General features: G+C 43.1%; 2 protein-coding genes across 2 annotated transcripts; both read left to right on the top strand.

Moving 5' to 3' along the window:
- Nucleotides 1–2,657: 2,657 nt before the first annotated feature.
- LOC121517292 (olfactory receptor 142-like) lies at nt 2,658–3,608 on the top strand. Its single transcript, XM_041798973.1, has one exon. It carries the CDS (start codon nt 2,658–2,660, stop codon nt 3,606–3,608), a length of 951 nt encoding a protein of 316 aa, XP_041654907.1.
- A 2,939-nt stretch (nt 3,609–6,547) lies between these two features.
- On the top strand, nt 6,548–7,468 carry LOC121517287 (olfactory receptor 1500-like). The gene has a single exon (XM_041798960.1). It carries the CDS (start codon nt 6,548–6,550, stop codon nt 7,466–7,468), a length of 921 nt encoding a protein of 306 aa, XP_041654894.1.
- The last annotated feature ends 7,746 nt before the right edge of the window (nt 7,469–15,214 follow it).

Here is a 15,214-nt window from a genome sequence, read left to right as displayed (position 1 = left end):
TTTTTAAAAATATATAATAAGTATGACTGAAAAGTACGTTTCTGTAAAAACAGATCAAATGTTAAGTCATTCTAAAACTATTTCAATGTTAATTGTTTGTGGGATTGATTAAACAGCTGCAGACATTTAAAGCCAAAGGATACTCTTAAAATCACAACATCTTCTTTTCATCCTTTTCTGAATTTAATTATCTTTCAGGGGCTGGACAGGAAGCTTTTGGGGGCCTGATATGGCCCCAGGACCGCCAGTTGATGATCAGTGCTGTAAGAGCTACTTCTGTGCATTTACCTTTGCTGCCTCGCTACCATTGTCATGGCGATGAGCCAAACAGGCTGATGCAGCCCTGTCCCTCCTGTAGACACAGATTTATTCCGCTGTAACTTCAGAAATAAACCTCTTTAAACTGACTGACCGTGAGAGTTGTTGCCATGGAAACGATGCATCATCTCCCTCAGTCACATTGTGACCGGTATGATGGCATCAGTTCAGTTTCTGCTAAACTTTTTCATCTCAGGCCCAAATGACTGTCAGTCCAAGAAGAGTTGGCTATTTAGAGAAACTAGCCGTGTGACCTATGACCTGCATTTAACTGGTGATACAGCTTCAGGTCCAAGCTAAAACAGGACCGGGGACACATTTCTTTCTTTTATTGGTCTCAGTCTAAGCTGTTTAAACAGACATAATGATAGCTGTGAACCTTTCTCAGTTACACAATAAACACCCACATTTTACTCATAAACACTAACAGTGCTTAGCTTTACGTTAGCTCTGAGTTAGCCTGTTAGCACATCAGCTGCTACCATCCTACACTGAAAACACCAACAAATCATCCAAACAAATAACTACCCAGGGATGTGTTTACTATAAACCACCTTAAAGATCCACATTTCAGGTGGAAATTGAGTCCTACCATCAGCTGTCCAATATAAGCCCTCATACTGATGATCTCGACTGTAACCTCTACTAAAGCAGTATCCAACTACTGTGGGTTATTTAGAGTAGTTCCAAAGGAAGACTAGAGGGCCCACGGGCTAGTTCAGAACAGTCCTCCTCTCATCAATGGCACTTCCCACACTGCCAGGACTATCCAGGATGTCCCGAGCATGAACACCCTGCTACGGAGACCTGAGATGGCAGCATCAACCCTAACAATCCACGCCCTCCTACATAATGGGATTCTGTGTTGAATACAGTTCCACTTTATCAGAGAATCTGTCACTGGTAGATTTACCCACTCACTGAAGTCCACGAGAGCTCTGCTTGGTCCAGACCTATCCTCGTCCCGGCTGCTACATCGGTGTTTAGGCTGCTCAGCTTTCTGCAGTTCTCCTTATTTTAGCCTCTCTGCTAAGTGATGACTGACTGAGAATCCTCCCATACTACTGGTTTTATTGAACCTTTATTTAACCTCATTAAGATTAAAAATCTCCTTTTTTAACAGTGTCCTGGCCAACATTTCCCTGCATAGTTTTGGCCGTTAATTTTTTTATCTGCCTGTGAACGCGGCCAGAGAGCGGTAAATACTGTCTGATGGAATCTCAGAATCAGTCAGGAGTTTAAACTCTGGTCTCCGGTCTGAACTTGAAGGCAGAGCTGGACCAGAGTGTGTCTTGTTTTGGTTGTTGTCATGACAGACACGACTGGTATATGGTTACCATGGAAACACTGGATGTTAAATCAAACAATGCTACATGTTTGCACTCAGTGATTTTCACACCTAAATGAAATAAAGATATTATGATTCTGCAGCATGAACGTGTGGAGGAAGCAACAGCTCGGTTGCTGTAACTCTGGGTCTGGTGCTGACTGGACTGTGATGGACCACGGTATGAGAGCATATGCCAGTTCAGCACTTTAGCATGTTAGCGTTGGTCCTGTCCTGCTCTGACCTCCTGATGGCCATGGTGCAGGCCTGTGCTCCATCTCTCTAGGTCTCCTCCCAGCTGACCCCTCCATGACCCCCAGGGATGCCCCCAGCGTCTGGTATTCTGTGAGCTGGATCCAGCCTGGGTTAGTGCATCCAGTCGTCTGGTGTCATGGATGAGATTGTGTTTGATGGATAGAGGACGTATGAGAGCATATGCTGTTTGCTATAGTAGAGTGTTTCCTTAGTCATCATTACATCACGGGATTCTCGACCCCCAGAGGATCAGGGTCTCTCTGTCACAGCTCTCCACCTTCAAGATTTAAAAGACGTTGACTCAGCATTGGCTCAGCTCAGACGGGCCGTCCTAGATGGTAGGAACATGTGACAGGACATGGAGCTCTTGGTTAAAGATGCTTTAATGAATGTGACCAGTATTTTTCCTCTGACCTCTGCTCATGAAGGCATCATGATCCTGATGCACCGTGAAACAACATATGCTCAGATTACCCAGCGTAAATCTTCTCTTATCTCTGAGAATATGCATCTATGCTCAGATTTACCTTCTTAAATCTTCACTTTTCTCTGAGAATATGCATCTATGCTCAGATTGACCTTCTTAAATCTTCTCTTATCTCTGAGAATATGTACCTATGCTCAGATTGACCTTCTTAAATCTTCTCTTATCTCTGAGAATGTGCATCTGTGCTCAGTTTAACCAGCTTAAATCTTCAATTATCTTTGAGACTATGCATCTGTGCTCAGATTTATTAATTGAACCAAATATCTGATCATGATAAACTCCACATTTGTGTCCTATTTTTCTCTTGCAGCCTATTTTGACACAGGCGTCTGTAAATATGTGTATTTTTTGCTGATTTTGTCTTTGTATGTTTTTATCGTGTGCTCTAATTCGTTCCTCATCATTCTGATCTGTGTGAACCAGAGCCTCCATGACCCCATGTACATCTTCCTGTGCAGTCTGTTTGTGAACGAGCTCTATGGTAGTACAGGTTTGTTCCCTCTCCTCCTGGTGCAGACTCTCTCTGACGTGCACGCCGTTCCTGCATCCCTGTGTTTCCTGCAGATCTTCTGCGTGCATTCTTACGGGGCCGTTGAGTATTTGAACTTAGCCGTCATGTCGTATGACCGGTACCTTGCTATTTGTAATCCTCTGCAGTACAACGCTCATATGACCTCTACAAAGATGGCCGTGCTCATAGCGCTGACATGGATCTACCCGTGTTTGGCCATGGTTGTGTTGTTATCTCTGACTTCTCCGCTGCAGCTGTGTGGGAACGTCATCCACAAAGTTTACTGTGATACCTACTCAGTGGTGAAGCTGGTGTGCTCCGACACAGCTGCCATTAACCTCTACGGCCTCATTGCCACTTTTAGCACCATCTGTGTGTCTCTGCTCCTGATTCTGTACAGCTACATGAGGATCCTGCAGGTCTGTTGGTCTGGATCCAAACAGACCAGACAGAAAGCCGTCAGCACCTGCACACCTCACCTGGCCTCCCTCTTTAACTTCTCCTTTGGGGCCTGTTTTGAAATCTTACAGAGCCGCTTCGATATGAACAATGTGCCCAACATGCTGCGAATATTTTTATCTCTGTACTTTCTGACCTGTCAGCCTCTTTTCAACCCGCTGATATACGGTCTGAAGCTGTCCAAAATCCGTGGGATATGTAAAAGTCTGGTTTCACCAGAGTCCTGCAGGGTCTCTTCTGATTTCCGTTAATTCATAAAAATAGTATGAACTCAGCTTTCCAACAAGAAAATCATCTGTGAACTTTACCAGCCTACAGCTGGCTTCATGCCAGGTCATGATGGTTTCACACCTGCAGCAATGGTTCTCAAAAGGTGGGTCTAGGCCCAAGAATGGGTCCCAGAGCTGTTTTCAGTGGGTCATAAATGTGTAGAGAAAAACTGCAAAAAAAAGTCTGTGAAGCTCTCTGAAACATGCCTCCAGCTTTCTCATCAAAACATTTCATATTTCCAAATACAAGACTGTGCCTTTCTTTGTTATATATTCCATTATTTATACTGGTTCTTGTCTGCAGAGACTCTGAGGGCCCAACACAGACTCTGAGGGCCACATCACAGACTCTGAGGGCCCAAACAAACTCTGAGGGCCACATCACAGACTCTGAGGGCCCAAACAGACTCTGAGGGCCACATCACGGACTCTATGGGCCATATCACAGACTGATGGCCACATCACAGACTCTGAGGGCCCCAACACAGACTCTGAGGGCCACATCACAGACTCTGAGGGCCACAACACAGACTCTGAGGGCCCCAACACAGACTCTGAGGGCCACAACACAGACTCTGAGGGCCACATCACAGACTCTGAGGGCCACATCACAGATTCTGAGCACCCCAACAGAGTCTGAGGGCCACATCACAGACTCTGAGGGCCCCAACACAGACTCTGAGGGCCACATCACAGATTCTGAGCACCCCAACAGAGTCTGAGGGCCACATCACAGACTCTGAGGGCCCCAACACAGACTCTGAGGGCCACATCACAGACTCTGAGGGCCCCAACAAAGACTCTGAGGGCCCAAACAGACTCTGAGGGCCACATCACAGACTCTGAGGGCCACAACACAGACCCTGAGGGCCACATCACAGACTCTATGGGCCACATCACAGACTCTGAGGGCCCCAACAAAGACTCTGAGGGCCCAAACAGACTCTGTGGGCCACATCACAGATTCTGAGCGCCCCAACAGAGTCTGAGGGCCACATCACAGACTCTGAGGGCCCCAACACAGACTCTGAGGGCCACATCACAGATGTTTCCCCCCAAAGAAAACACAAATTTTATAACAATGGTGGCAAATGGGAAATAAACAAAAACTGCATGAACAAAACCAAATGGGTCTAGGGTTTCTTAAAGGTGGCAGGGGATTATGTTTCCAAACTGCCACCCACTAAGTCTATCAAACTGATAGATGAACTGAAAACCTGACCCACAAACAAAAATAGTTGGGAGTCATTAAAGAAAGGGGAAGGTGAATCAACAATATTTTGGGATTTTTTCCTGCACACACAGGCACTCAAAACAAAGTTTCATTTTAGATCAAACACAAATAGAGAGTCAACTGATGGTGTTGACCCTCACACATTCACAACCCACTGAACTGAGCAGCAGCCTGCTCCCTATATAGCCTCCCAGCCCTGCTGATTACCAACAGCTCTCAGCTGGGAGCAGCCCCCTCAGGTGCACCACGTTTGCCTAAACGAGCAGGGTGAATTTTCACTGGGTTTTTGTGGGGAAAAAAGTCATCCAGATTCTTAAAAATCTAAGAATTCATAACAGCCCCAACACAGACAATGAGGGCCACATCACAGACTCTGAGGGCCCCAATACGGACTCTGAGGGCCATATCACAGACTCTGAGGGCCCCAGTACAGACTCTCAGGCATTTTCACTGCAATAAATATAAAAACTAGTGTTGGTCTGGGCCTCTTTGGCTGCCCTAAGGTGTTTAGGCCCAAATAACAACCTTAGATGTCCCTGTCGTCTAGTATGAGTATGAGCAGGTGTGTTCTCTAAAATGTGCCACATGTCCCCTGGAGGAAACACAATAATTTGACTTTTAACTGTACATTTTAGAGGATGGGACCTAGAGCCTTTGTTCCCTCTCACCGTGATCCATATGTGGACAGACTTTCATGCATGTAGCTTATTCCCGGTCCCCTATATCACATTTGGGGCCCCTGCACAAGTGAATTTTGACTGGGGGACAATTTCCTGGAGAGTTTGGAGAGTTTTGTGGCATGAGAAATGTTTCTGTTGGAATAGAAATAATAATAATAATGCCAGCAGGTCCAGGAAGGCCCTGGCCCAGAGGCTGGAGCTCAGGTCTAATAATCAAATCAAACATTTCTTTGATTTTCAGGGTGATGCCCTGGACGGTACAGGATAATCACAGCTCTGGCTGATAGATCTGATGTAAAATTATTTAGTTTGGGCCGCAGGTGGCCGAGTGGTTAAGGCACGCCCTAGGTACGCGGACGACCTGGGTTTGAATCTGGTCTGAGGCCCTTTACCGCTCTCATCCCTGTTTCCGACTCCATTCACTATCCTCCTCTATCAAATAAAGGCACAAAAATACCCAAAATAAATCTTAAAAAAATAATTAAGTGTGATGCTTTTCTTCTTCAGGTGTGTGACTAAATTAGGATGATGTGTTGATGACCGGGCCGTCTCTGCTGTGGCGTCCTCTGTTATAAAAATGAGCCGTCGCTGTCTGCAGCTCAGTCAGGGCGTAGGTGTGTCTGACCCCAGATCATGGTTAGACTCGTTAGGATCAAACAAAAAGACAGGATGCTGCTGTGTTAGGATGTCTTCTATGATAAACAGGGCTTTCAGTCTGAGTTGGTGTTGCAAAGGGGAGGTGCATGTTTGCAGCATGAGCAGAGATAAATAATGAAGTTGAAGGATAAGTCTGGCTGATCTGCAGACACACCGCTGTGATGTGGGCAGTGAGGATGTTTATAGCTCTCATTATTTCACAGAACCAGGTGTGACCGTCACAGACTCGTCCTGCAGTAAAGTAGACAGTCTGACAGCACCATGCTCTGACTGCTGCTGGTTGGTGGGACTTTGAACCTGCTGAATGTGGACTTATTTAGATGTGTGTGGTCTGTGTTTACAGTGAAGTCATGACAAACTCTACACAGGTTTTCTACTTCGTCCTCATTGCCTACTTTGACACGGGTGTGTTTAAATATGTCTGTGTCCTGGTTGTGCTGCTGCTGTACTCGCTGATTCTGTGTTTTAACCTTCTCCTCATCGTTCTGATCTGTACGGACCGTGGCCTTCAGGAGCCCATGTACCTCTTCCTCTGCAGCCTTTTTGCCAATGAGCTGTACGGCAGCACAGCCTTGTTTCCCTTCCTAGTGCTCCAGATTCTCTCTGACGTGCACACCATCTCTCCTTCTTGGTGTTTCCTGCAGATCTTCTGTTTGTATTCTTATGGGAAAGTTGAATTTTATTGTCTAACCGTCATCTCCTTCGACAGATATCTTGCCATCTGTTTCCCCCTGCACTATAATAGGCACATGACGATAACCAGAGCTGTCATCTTAATCGTGCTCATCTGGGTGATCTCGTTTGTGCTGAATGCTTTTGCTTTCATGCTGCTGGTTCCTCTGCAGCTGTGTGGAAACATCATGAACAAAGTGTACTGCGTCAGCACCTCCATCACCAAACTGGCCTGCTCTGAAACACCCGTGGTCAACATTTTCGGCCTTCTGGTCAGCAGCGTCTCCATCTACCTTCCTTTTCTTGTCATTGTTTACACCTACATCCAGATCTTTAGGGTCTGCTTCTCTGGATCCAAACAGACCAGACAGAAGGTGTTCAGCACCTGCACGCCTCACCTTGCCTCGCTGATCAACTTCTCCTTTGGGGTTTGCTTTGAAATCTTAGGGGGCAGATTTAACATGAACACTGTGCCGAGTATGCTGAGGATCTTTTTATCGTTATACTTCCTCACATGCCCGCCGCTCCTCAACCCTCTGATGTACGGTCTGAACCTATCAAAAATACGTCTGAAGTGTAAAAGTCTGATGTCAAAGTGACCAACCATCAGACTTTTTCTGAATCGTCCCTCTGCCTCCTAACTAGAGCACCCACAAAACCAGACTACAGCATGTCAGTACCATCGCTGCTGGATCAAGAGATACTGATCCCTGTGCTGATAAAAATATTATACACATAATAAATATAAATAAATATAATAGACTGACACAAAACTGTTTGATTTACTTGTCTTTTTTATTTCTAGCGTGCACATTAGAAAGGTCTACTGCAGGGGTGTCAGACTCAATCACAGAGGGGCAGACAGACACTAGCACTGATGATGAATGCTTTTGAGATTTAATAAGTCAAAATGAGTTGTTAAAAGGCTCAAAAACTGAGATAAAAAGTCAAACTCAGTAGTTCAAAAGGTCAAAACACAAAATTAGATGTTAAAATAATGCTTTTAAAAGGCAAATATATAAAAAAGAAAGTCACAATCATGTTTTTAAGGCAATAATATGACTTAAAATTTAAAATGGTGCACCTTAAAGGTCAAAATGTGAGATAAAAGTCTAACTAATAAGTTTAAAAGGTCAAGCGATTAGATAAAAAGTCAAAATTATATATTGAAAGGTCAAAATGTGAGTTAAAAAGTGAATATGATGAATTGACAAAGTCAAAATATGAAACAAAAAGTCAAAATAATAAATGTAAAAGGTTAAAATATAAAATAAAAGTCTTAATTATAGACTGAAGTCATAAATGTGTGACGCAAATTTAAAATTAAAATGATTCCTTTTTCTAATTATTTTCATTTTTAATTTTTATTTCACATTTTTATGACTTAAGGCAGTGGTTCTCAAACTTTTCACAGCCCGTACCCCTTCAGACATTTGACCTCCAGCCATATACCCCCGTCTCTCACGCACTTACAGCAGCTAGAAAAAGAAATGTGTCTGTAAGCCTGCCGCCACCCCCACCTCCCACATTTAGCATGCATAACATACAAATAAAATCTCTTAAAGTGAATTATTTCTCACAAAATAGATTTATTTACCAGCATTTTCAGTGAGCAACACCAGTTCACTTTTGAAAAAAGAAATATGCATTTCGAGAACATATCCATTTTTGGTGGTTAGCCGGGTGACCAGCATGAGTGACAGCAACTCTACATAAACACACCCACAGGTGTCAGTCAATCAACGAGAGTCTAGCACGTGTATTTATTTTGACAGTGCAATTTGCTTAACACTGGGTAGCCTATAGCCTATATGAGATTTTTTGGCAATTTGAGCAGGCACCTCAGACTGTAGGCCTTTGTCTATTTATACGCCAGTTTGAAAATGTAATCAGGTTGTTTTCAAATCACATTTTTATTTTATTTTTTTTTTTTTCGTGTACCCCCTATGTCACTATGCGTACCCCTGGGGGTACGAGTACCCCAGTTTGGGAATCACTGACTTCAGAATATTTGATATCATCATGGCTAAGTTTATATTTTTACGCGGGAGGAAATCTGCAGACCTCAGATTTTAGGGCCGGTTATAACAATAGGATTTGATCTTGTGGGCCAGGTGTGACTGTACCGCAGGCCGGATTTGGCCCCCCGGCCTTGTGTTTGACACCCGTGGTCTACTATTTTTATCACTCACCCCTGCCCTCCCTAACAGCTGGATGATTGAACTAAAACTTTTGCAAGAGGGGGTTAGAGCAGTGGTTCTCAACCTTGGGGTCGGGACCCCACTGGGGGTTGCAAACACTGAGGGGGCGTCTCCAGATGCCTTAAAAAAACTAAGAATATTTTTTTAAATGACACTGTTGCCACTTTACACCTGTTTGACCAATTTTTAATCCTTTTTCATCACAATTAAACATCAGTGTTGCCAATTTAAGCATATTTTTGCCACTTTAAACCCATTTGTGTCAATTTTATACCCTTTCCACCACTTTTTCTGCCTGTTTTTGTCACTTCTAAACCAATTCTGAACACTTTCTGCCAATTATTGCCTCATTATTGCCACTATTAACCACTTTTTACACCCCCTTTTGCCCATTTTAACCACAGTTAACCTATTTTTGCCAGTTTATATCAATTTTTCATCCCAGTCCACCTACTATCCCTCATTTTTTTTTGCCCTTTAAAGCCATTTCAGCCACTTTTTAATCCACTGTTTGTACCAATTCTTGCCAATTTAATCAATTTTTTGTCCACTTTTATCTAATTTTTGCCATTTTTAACCCATTTTATGTTCTTTAAAAATCCAATTTCAACACCTTTTCCACCATTTTTTTTTTTTTTTTTTTTGCCATTATTCACTTACTTAAGCAACATCTTTTACCCTTTTTAAATATGTTTTTAACAAAAGTTATTTCATTTTAAGCTTAACTTCCCAAATGACCATGATTTTGCTGCCCCCCAGTTTGGCTGGATCCCAAAAACCTTCCCCTTTATCCCCCCTTATGGGCAGCCACATGACTATTATGTGTTTATTACATGTCTCCACATGACTATTCTTCAATGTTCTTGGCTGTGTTCAACCACCTTCAGGTACAGTGGGGGTCCCCAGATTCTGGCCCCTATATTTTTGGGGTCCCGGGCTGAAAAGGCTGAGAAACCCTGGGTTAGAGGTCCTAGCAGTATCCTAGCAGTAGCCCTGTATGCATATAGTTTTGAAGTTTTTTATTTTATTATTGTGTCATACATACAGTCATTTGCCCAGCCCACATGGGCTTACATGACACAAAGAGTTCAGGCAAAACCAGGATCAGAGTTCATGGTTGTTCACTCATGACAGAGCAGAAAGGAAGATGGAGACAAACTAAACATCAGTTCAATAGTTAAATAATCTATCTTGTCTTCTTTTCCAGGCCTTAAGACAAAATTAACCAGTTTAAACACTTCAAACATAAACAGACATTCCAGTTTTTGCTCATCAGACAAATGCAGAATTTCAGGATTTTGACGAGTCATTTTACGAAGCAAATCTTCTCTCAGGTCATCATATTTGGTACAATGCAAAATGAAATGAGACTCACTTTCTAGTTCTCCTCACAGAGTCTGTTTTCTCTGGGGTTATCTTTGAACCAACCAATCTCAACAGCTAGAGGAAGACTACCAGACCTCAACTGTGCAAGCCAGGATCTTTGGCTTCTAGGGAGTCCAAATGTAACGTACAGTTCAGGCATAAATGTGTTTTTAATCAGCACATACGTGCTTAGTTTTTGTTTGGACAGAACATGTTCACACCATTTTTCTTCAAACTTAACCATGAGCTTCTCTTTCAGTGAATTAACATTACAGCATACATTATTCCTGTAGATATACGACATATCCACCTCCTCAAAAATGGAATAAATCTCATTATCCCATGGAGAATTATTTACTTTACTCCCTAAAAATACTCTTTTATTGATTTTGTCCCCTGGCATCTTGATCAATCGATTCCACAATCCAATCATGTCACATCTATTGTGAATTACACATAGACATAATATATGTAGACGACTGGCCAGTGGGCCGTACATCAACGCCGCCGCCATCTTGCCAGAGGTATTCCACGTTATATACAAACAACTCATAACGACCACTTAAATGTAAAATTGTGTGTTTTTAATTACAAAACCCTTCATCCCTCATTGACTTACATTGTTTATGGAACGGTCTTTCCTCTGGTAATATGGCGACACGCTGACATATAGTGGCAGCAGGCGAACACAGTCAGTGAGGCGTCTACCAATATATTATGTCTATGGAATTACACCATACTGAGGCTACGGTTAACCTTGCAAAGCAGATGGATACGCCTGTTTCCTTGTTTATTGTCAGTGAATCCATCTTTCAAAGCTAGAAAGTGACAGGACCAATCAGTGACAAGGGGCAGTACTTTCAGGCGCAGCAGAGTCGTGACGTAAACAAGCAGCAGTAAGAGCTGGTGCAGTTATGGAGGAAGAGATTAGCGTGGATGCTGCTAAAGCACCAGTTCTATCAGAATTTGACGACATTTCTTCGTTAAAAGAAGAACAAAGAACAGCAGTGAGTTGTTTTCTTTTCAAAAACGACAAAAGTCGAGTACTAACATGTCTATAGTCGTCATGTTTTGTGTTATTTCTCAGTAGCTGCGCAAGCGCAGCTCGATAGCGGCATGTGTTTTGTTGCCCTGATTGGCCCGTAGAGATGTGACAGACAGAACGTTCACCCAACCACACTCCTCTGCCTTTTCTCAAACGTTTCCTATTGAAGCTTTCCCACACATCCATCTGGCATGTCAGGTTAGGCTATGGTAGGAAGTCTACAACACATTTAAATGTTCTAGAAGTGTATTTGAAATAAAAACAAAAAAATGTGTGGAGAATGAATCTAACAGCATCAACATAGATGTTGATTATCCTAAGAAGTCCACATGGAGGACCCCTGGCCCCAACATCAGGGCCCCAGCCCCCCATAAGGCCCCTAACTGTCTCCATATCAGCTGATGATAGTGCAGCAGATCCTTATAGACAGGCTGAAATAATAAACTGGTGATTACTTTGTGGTAGAATGGACCAATACATCCAAACGTCTGATTGGTCAGAAGAGTGGACAGGAGTAGTTATAGTGACATGGACTAGAGACATGTTAAGATATTAGGATGGTTGGAGTTTGAGTTCTGATTTTAGAGACATGGAAAGGGCCTGATATTGGAAAAACTAAGGCTCGTTTTTTTTTTTTAAAAATAAAAGCCTTTAAAAATCCAACTAAAGCGTTGATGCATAGTCTTTGGGTCTCACCGTGCATTGAGAAAAGAAGTACAACCTTTACCGTCAGTGAATAAAATGGCGCTAGTGAAGCTTTACCCCGGACAATCAATGATCATGGACTGCTCACATTGATGATACTGTAGCTGAAACAATCAGATCTAGGTCTGCGATTGAAAGAAAGGTTTATTTTCTGATAAATCATACTGTTAAACTTTTAACCTGAGCTCTAATCTTATCACATTTAGATTACTGCTCTGCAGTCTGGCCATGCCCAGCAAAAACGATTCAAAACAGAGCTATAGATAATAGATCAACTCAGGAGGTTTCTGTGTGATTTCACCTGATGCACCTATTTCCTGTTTGTGTTCTTCACCCATCATGGCATCTAAAGTGATAAAACCAGAGATGGAGAACATAACAGTGCAAGAAACATGTGGCTTAACTACTGCTATCGCCACCTGGTGGCAGGTTGTAGTATCCGCATCTAGGGCTGATATCAATGGTAATGGTTAAAATAAAAAAAAAATCAAATATTTAAGCCAGAATAACTTAATTTGACCAGAATTGGAGTTTGTTTGAAATCTGGACCCCCAAAGTGCCTGTCAGGGGGACAGCTGGATCGTGTCCAAATGTGGGGGATGACCCCGCTATAGGTGGCATCAGACTGGGTGCACGGTGGCTGCATAGCAGCTGCATCCCCGCTTTGGCGTGCATGTTCATGAGTCTGAGACTGCCAGAGTGACATAGTCCTACGCTCCACAATCAGGAGCCTTGGTTCTCAAGTAGAGGGCTGGGATCCCAAAGTGGGCCACAAAGACATGTTCAGGTGGTCGTGGATGTGTGCTTGGAAAAAAAATATGCTGCAAAAAGTCCATGATGTGCTTTTAGCTTGAAGGAAATATCTTAATCTCTTTTTCTCTGTCTCAAGTCCAAAGCAGCATTTGGGGTACCAGGTGACCAAGTACCGTTTGGTTATGGTTCAGATCCACTGATCTAGAGAAGAGAAGACCGGGTCCTGATACTGGATCAGTTTAGACCCACTGATCTAGAGGAGAGGAGACTGGGTGCTGATGCTAGACCAGTTTATACCCACTGGTCTAGAGAATAGGACTGGATGTCTCGCAGCCAAAATAACCTGGACAATGATAGACGGCCATATGTATCATCGCTTTGGTCACATCAGTAGAATATGGACTGTGTGTTTGTTGATGACTATGATGAAGACCAGAGCCAGAGTGGACATGGTCCACTGTCTTCATGCAGCAAACATGATCCCACCTGATTCTACGATGCCTAGTTCTTCAAACTTTGTGATGGATGCAGAAAACTTGTGGATTCTGCTGATAAACTTGGACTCCTGCAGTGAAGGCCTCAGACCTCTAGAATTCAGCAGTAACTATGACATCAGCTTTTTCCCATAATTCCCTGTGATGGAGAGGGAGCTAATTAGGATGTTTGTGCAGCAGGTTGCCGTCTCCAGGGTGTCCGTGTGTCCACACTGACGTCTCCAGGGTCTGGTCTGGTGTGGAGCCACAGATAGAAAACACTGCTGATGAAGAGAGGATCTCCTCTGAGGCTCATTACTGCCAAAGTTACTGTAAACATGATGAAAGTACCCATCAGTCCCGGGGGCCGCTCGCCTCCACGCCGAGGGCCAAACAGGGAAAATAAGCCATGATGGTCATTTCACCGTGACAGCTGAAGGTTTCATCACTTTATCTGATAATGTTTCTGTTCAGTGCTACATCGCTGACATGCTGTCAGTATTCTACAGTAGGTCTCACTGTTAACAGGCTGATTCTGTCACTGACAGGGTCTGCATCCCTAACTCCAAAAAAGTTGGGTCGCTGTGTAAAATGTAAATGAAACCAGAAGTCAGTGATCGTCACATCTAATAAACCCATATTTACTCACATTAGAACAGAAACAACATATCAGCTTTGAAACTGAGACATTTTAACATTAAATGGAAATATTAGCTCATTTTGAACTTGATGGCAGCAACACATCTCAAAAAAGTAGGGACAGAGCAATTAAAGGCTGGAAAAGTAAGTGGTACTAATGTAAAAAGCTGGAGGAGCATTTTACATCTTTTTAGGTCAATTATCAACAAACCAGTAACATGACTGGGTATAAAAGGAGCATTTTAGAGAGGCAGAGTCTCTCAGAAGTAAAGATGGGCAGAGATTCACCAACCTGTGAAAAACTGAGTCTAAAAATTGTAGAACAAGACTTTGAGTCTCCCTCCATCTACAGTCCATTCAGAGAATCTGGAGGAACCTCTGAGAGCAAGGGACAAGGCTGAAGGGGCCCTCAGGGGCCACTGCATTAAAAACAGGCATTTAACAGACAGTTAAAGCTGGATCATGGAGAGAAGAAGCCATATGTGAACAGGATCCAGAAACACCGCCGTCTTCTCTGGACCAAAACTCATTTCACATGGACTGAGGAAACATGGAAAACTGTTCTGTGGTCAGAGGAAACCGCAGACGTCCTGTGGACTTAAGAGGAGAGGGAGCATCCAGCTTGTTGTCTTGGTCTGGGCCTTGAGACCAGTCTCAGGACCACATTTTGAATGTCTCGGTCTTGGACTGGCTGGACTCAGGATTTTCCATCAAGACCGGCTGAGACCAGCACTGATCTGCTGTTCTTTGACTTCATTAAAGTGATAATAATATATAATAAGGAGAAGCACTCGCTAACAACAAACAGCTACACCTGCAAAAACCAGTCCATCTTATTCTGGTCAGAAACACCTCTGAACACTTTAGGCCTCATTCACCTGACTAATCTAGAGAAACACCTCATTTCCTGGTATTTTAAATAATTCTGGACTTGTCGGTGGCTTTAAATACATACAAGGATTTATTTTTTATACGTAAGTAGTTGAACAAATTTGTAAAGATTTGAGATTCTTGCATGTTGTGCTCTGAAAGAGTTGCAGACTCCTTGTTTTTATCTGTCAAATGCATGACAAAGAAAACTAAAATTAAAGAGAGAATGCTCTTTAACTGTTCAACCTTGTCATGGTTTTTTTTGAAAACGGATTTTGATGGTCTTGTTCTTGT

Source organism: Cheilinus undulatus, linkage group 2, assembly GCF_018320785.1.
Source record: "Cheilinus undulatus linkage group 2, ASM1832078v1, whole genome shotgun sequence".
Lineage (NCBI taxonomy): Eukaryota > Metazoa > Chordata > Actinopteri > Labriformes > Labridae > Cheilinus > Cheilinus undulatus.
The sequence above is the reverse complement of the archived record's forward strand: the minus strand, read 5'-3'. Positions and strand labels throughout refer to the sequence as shown.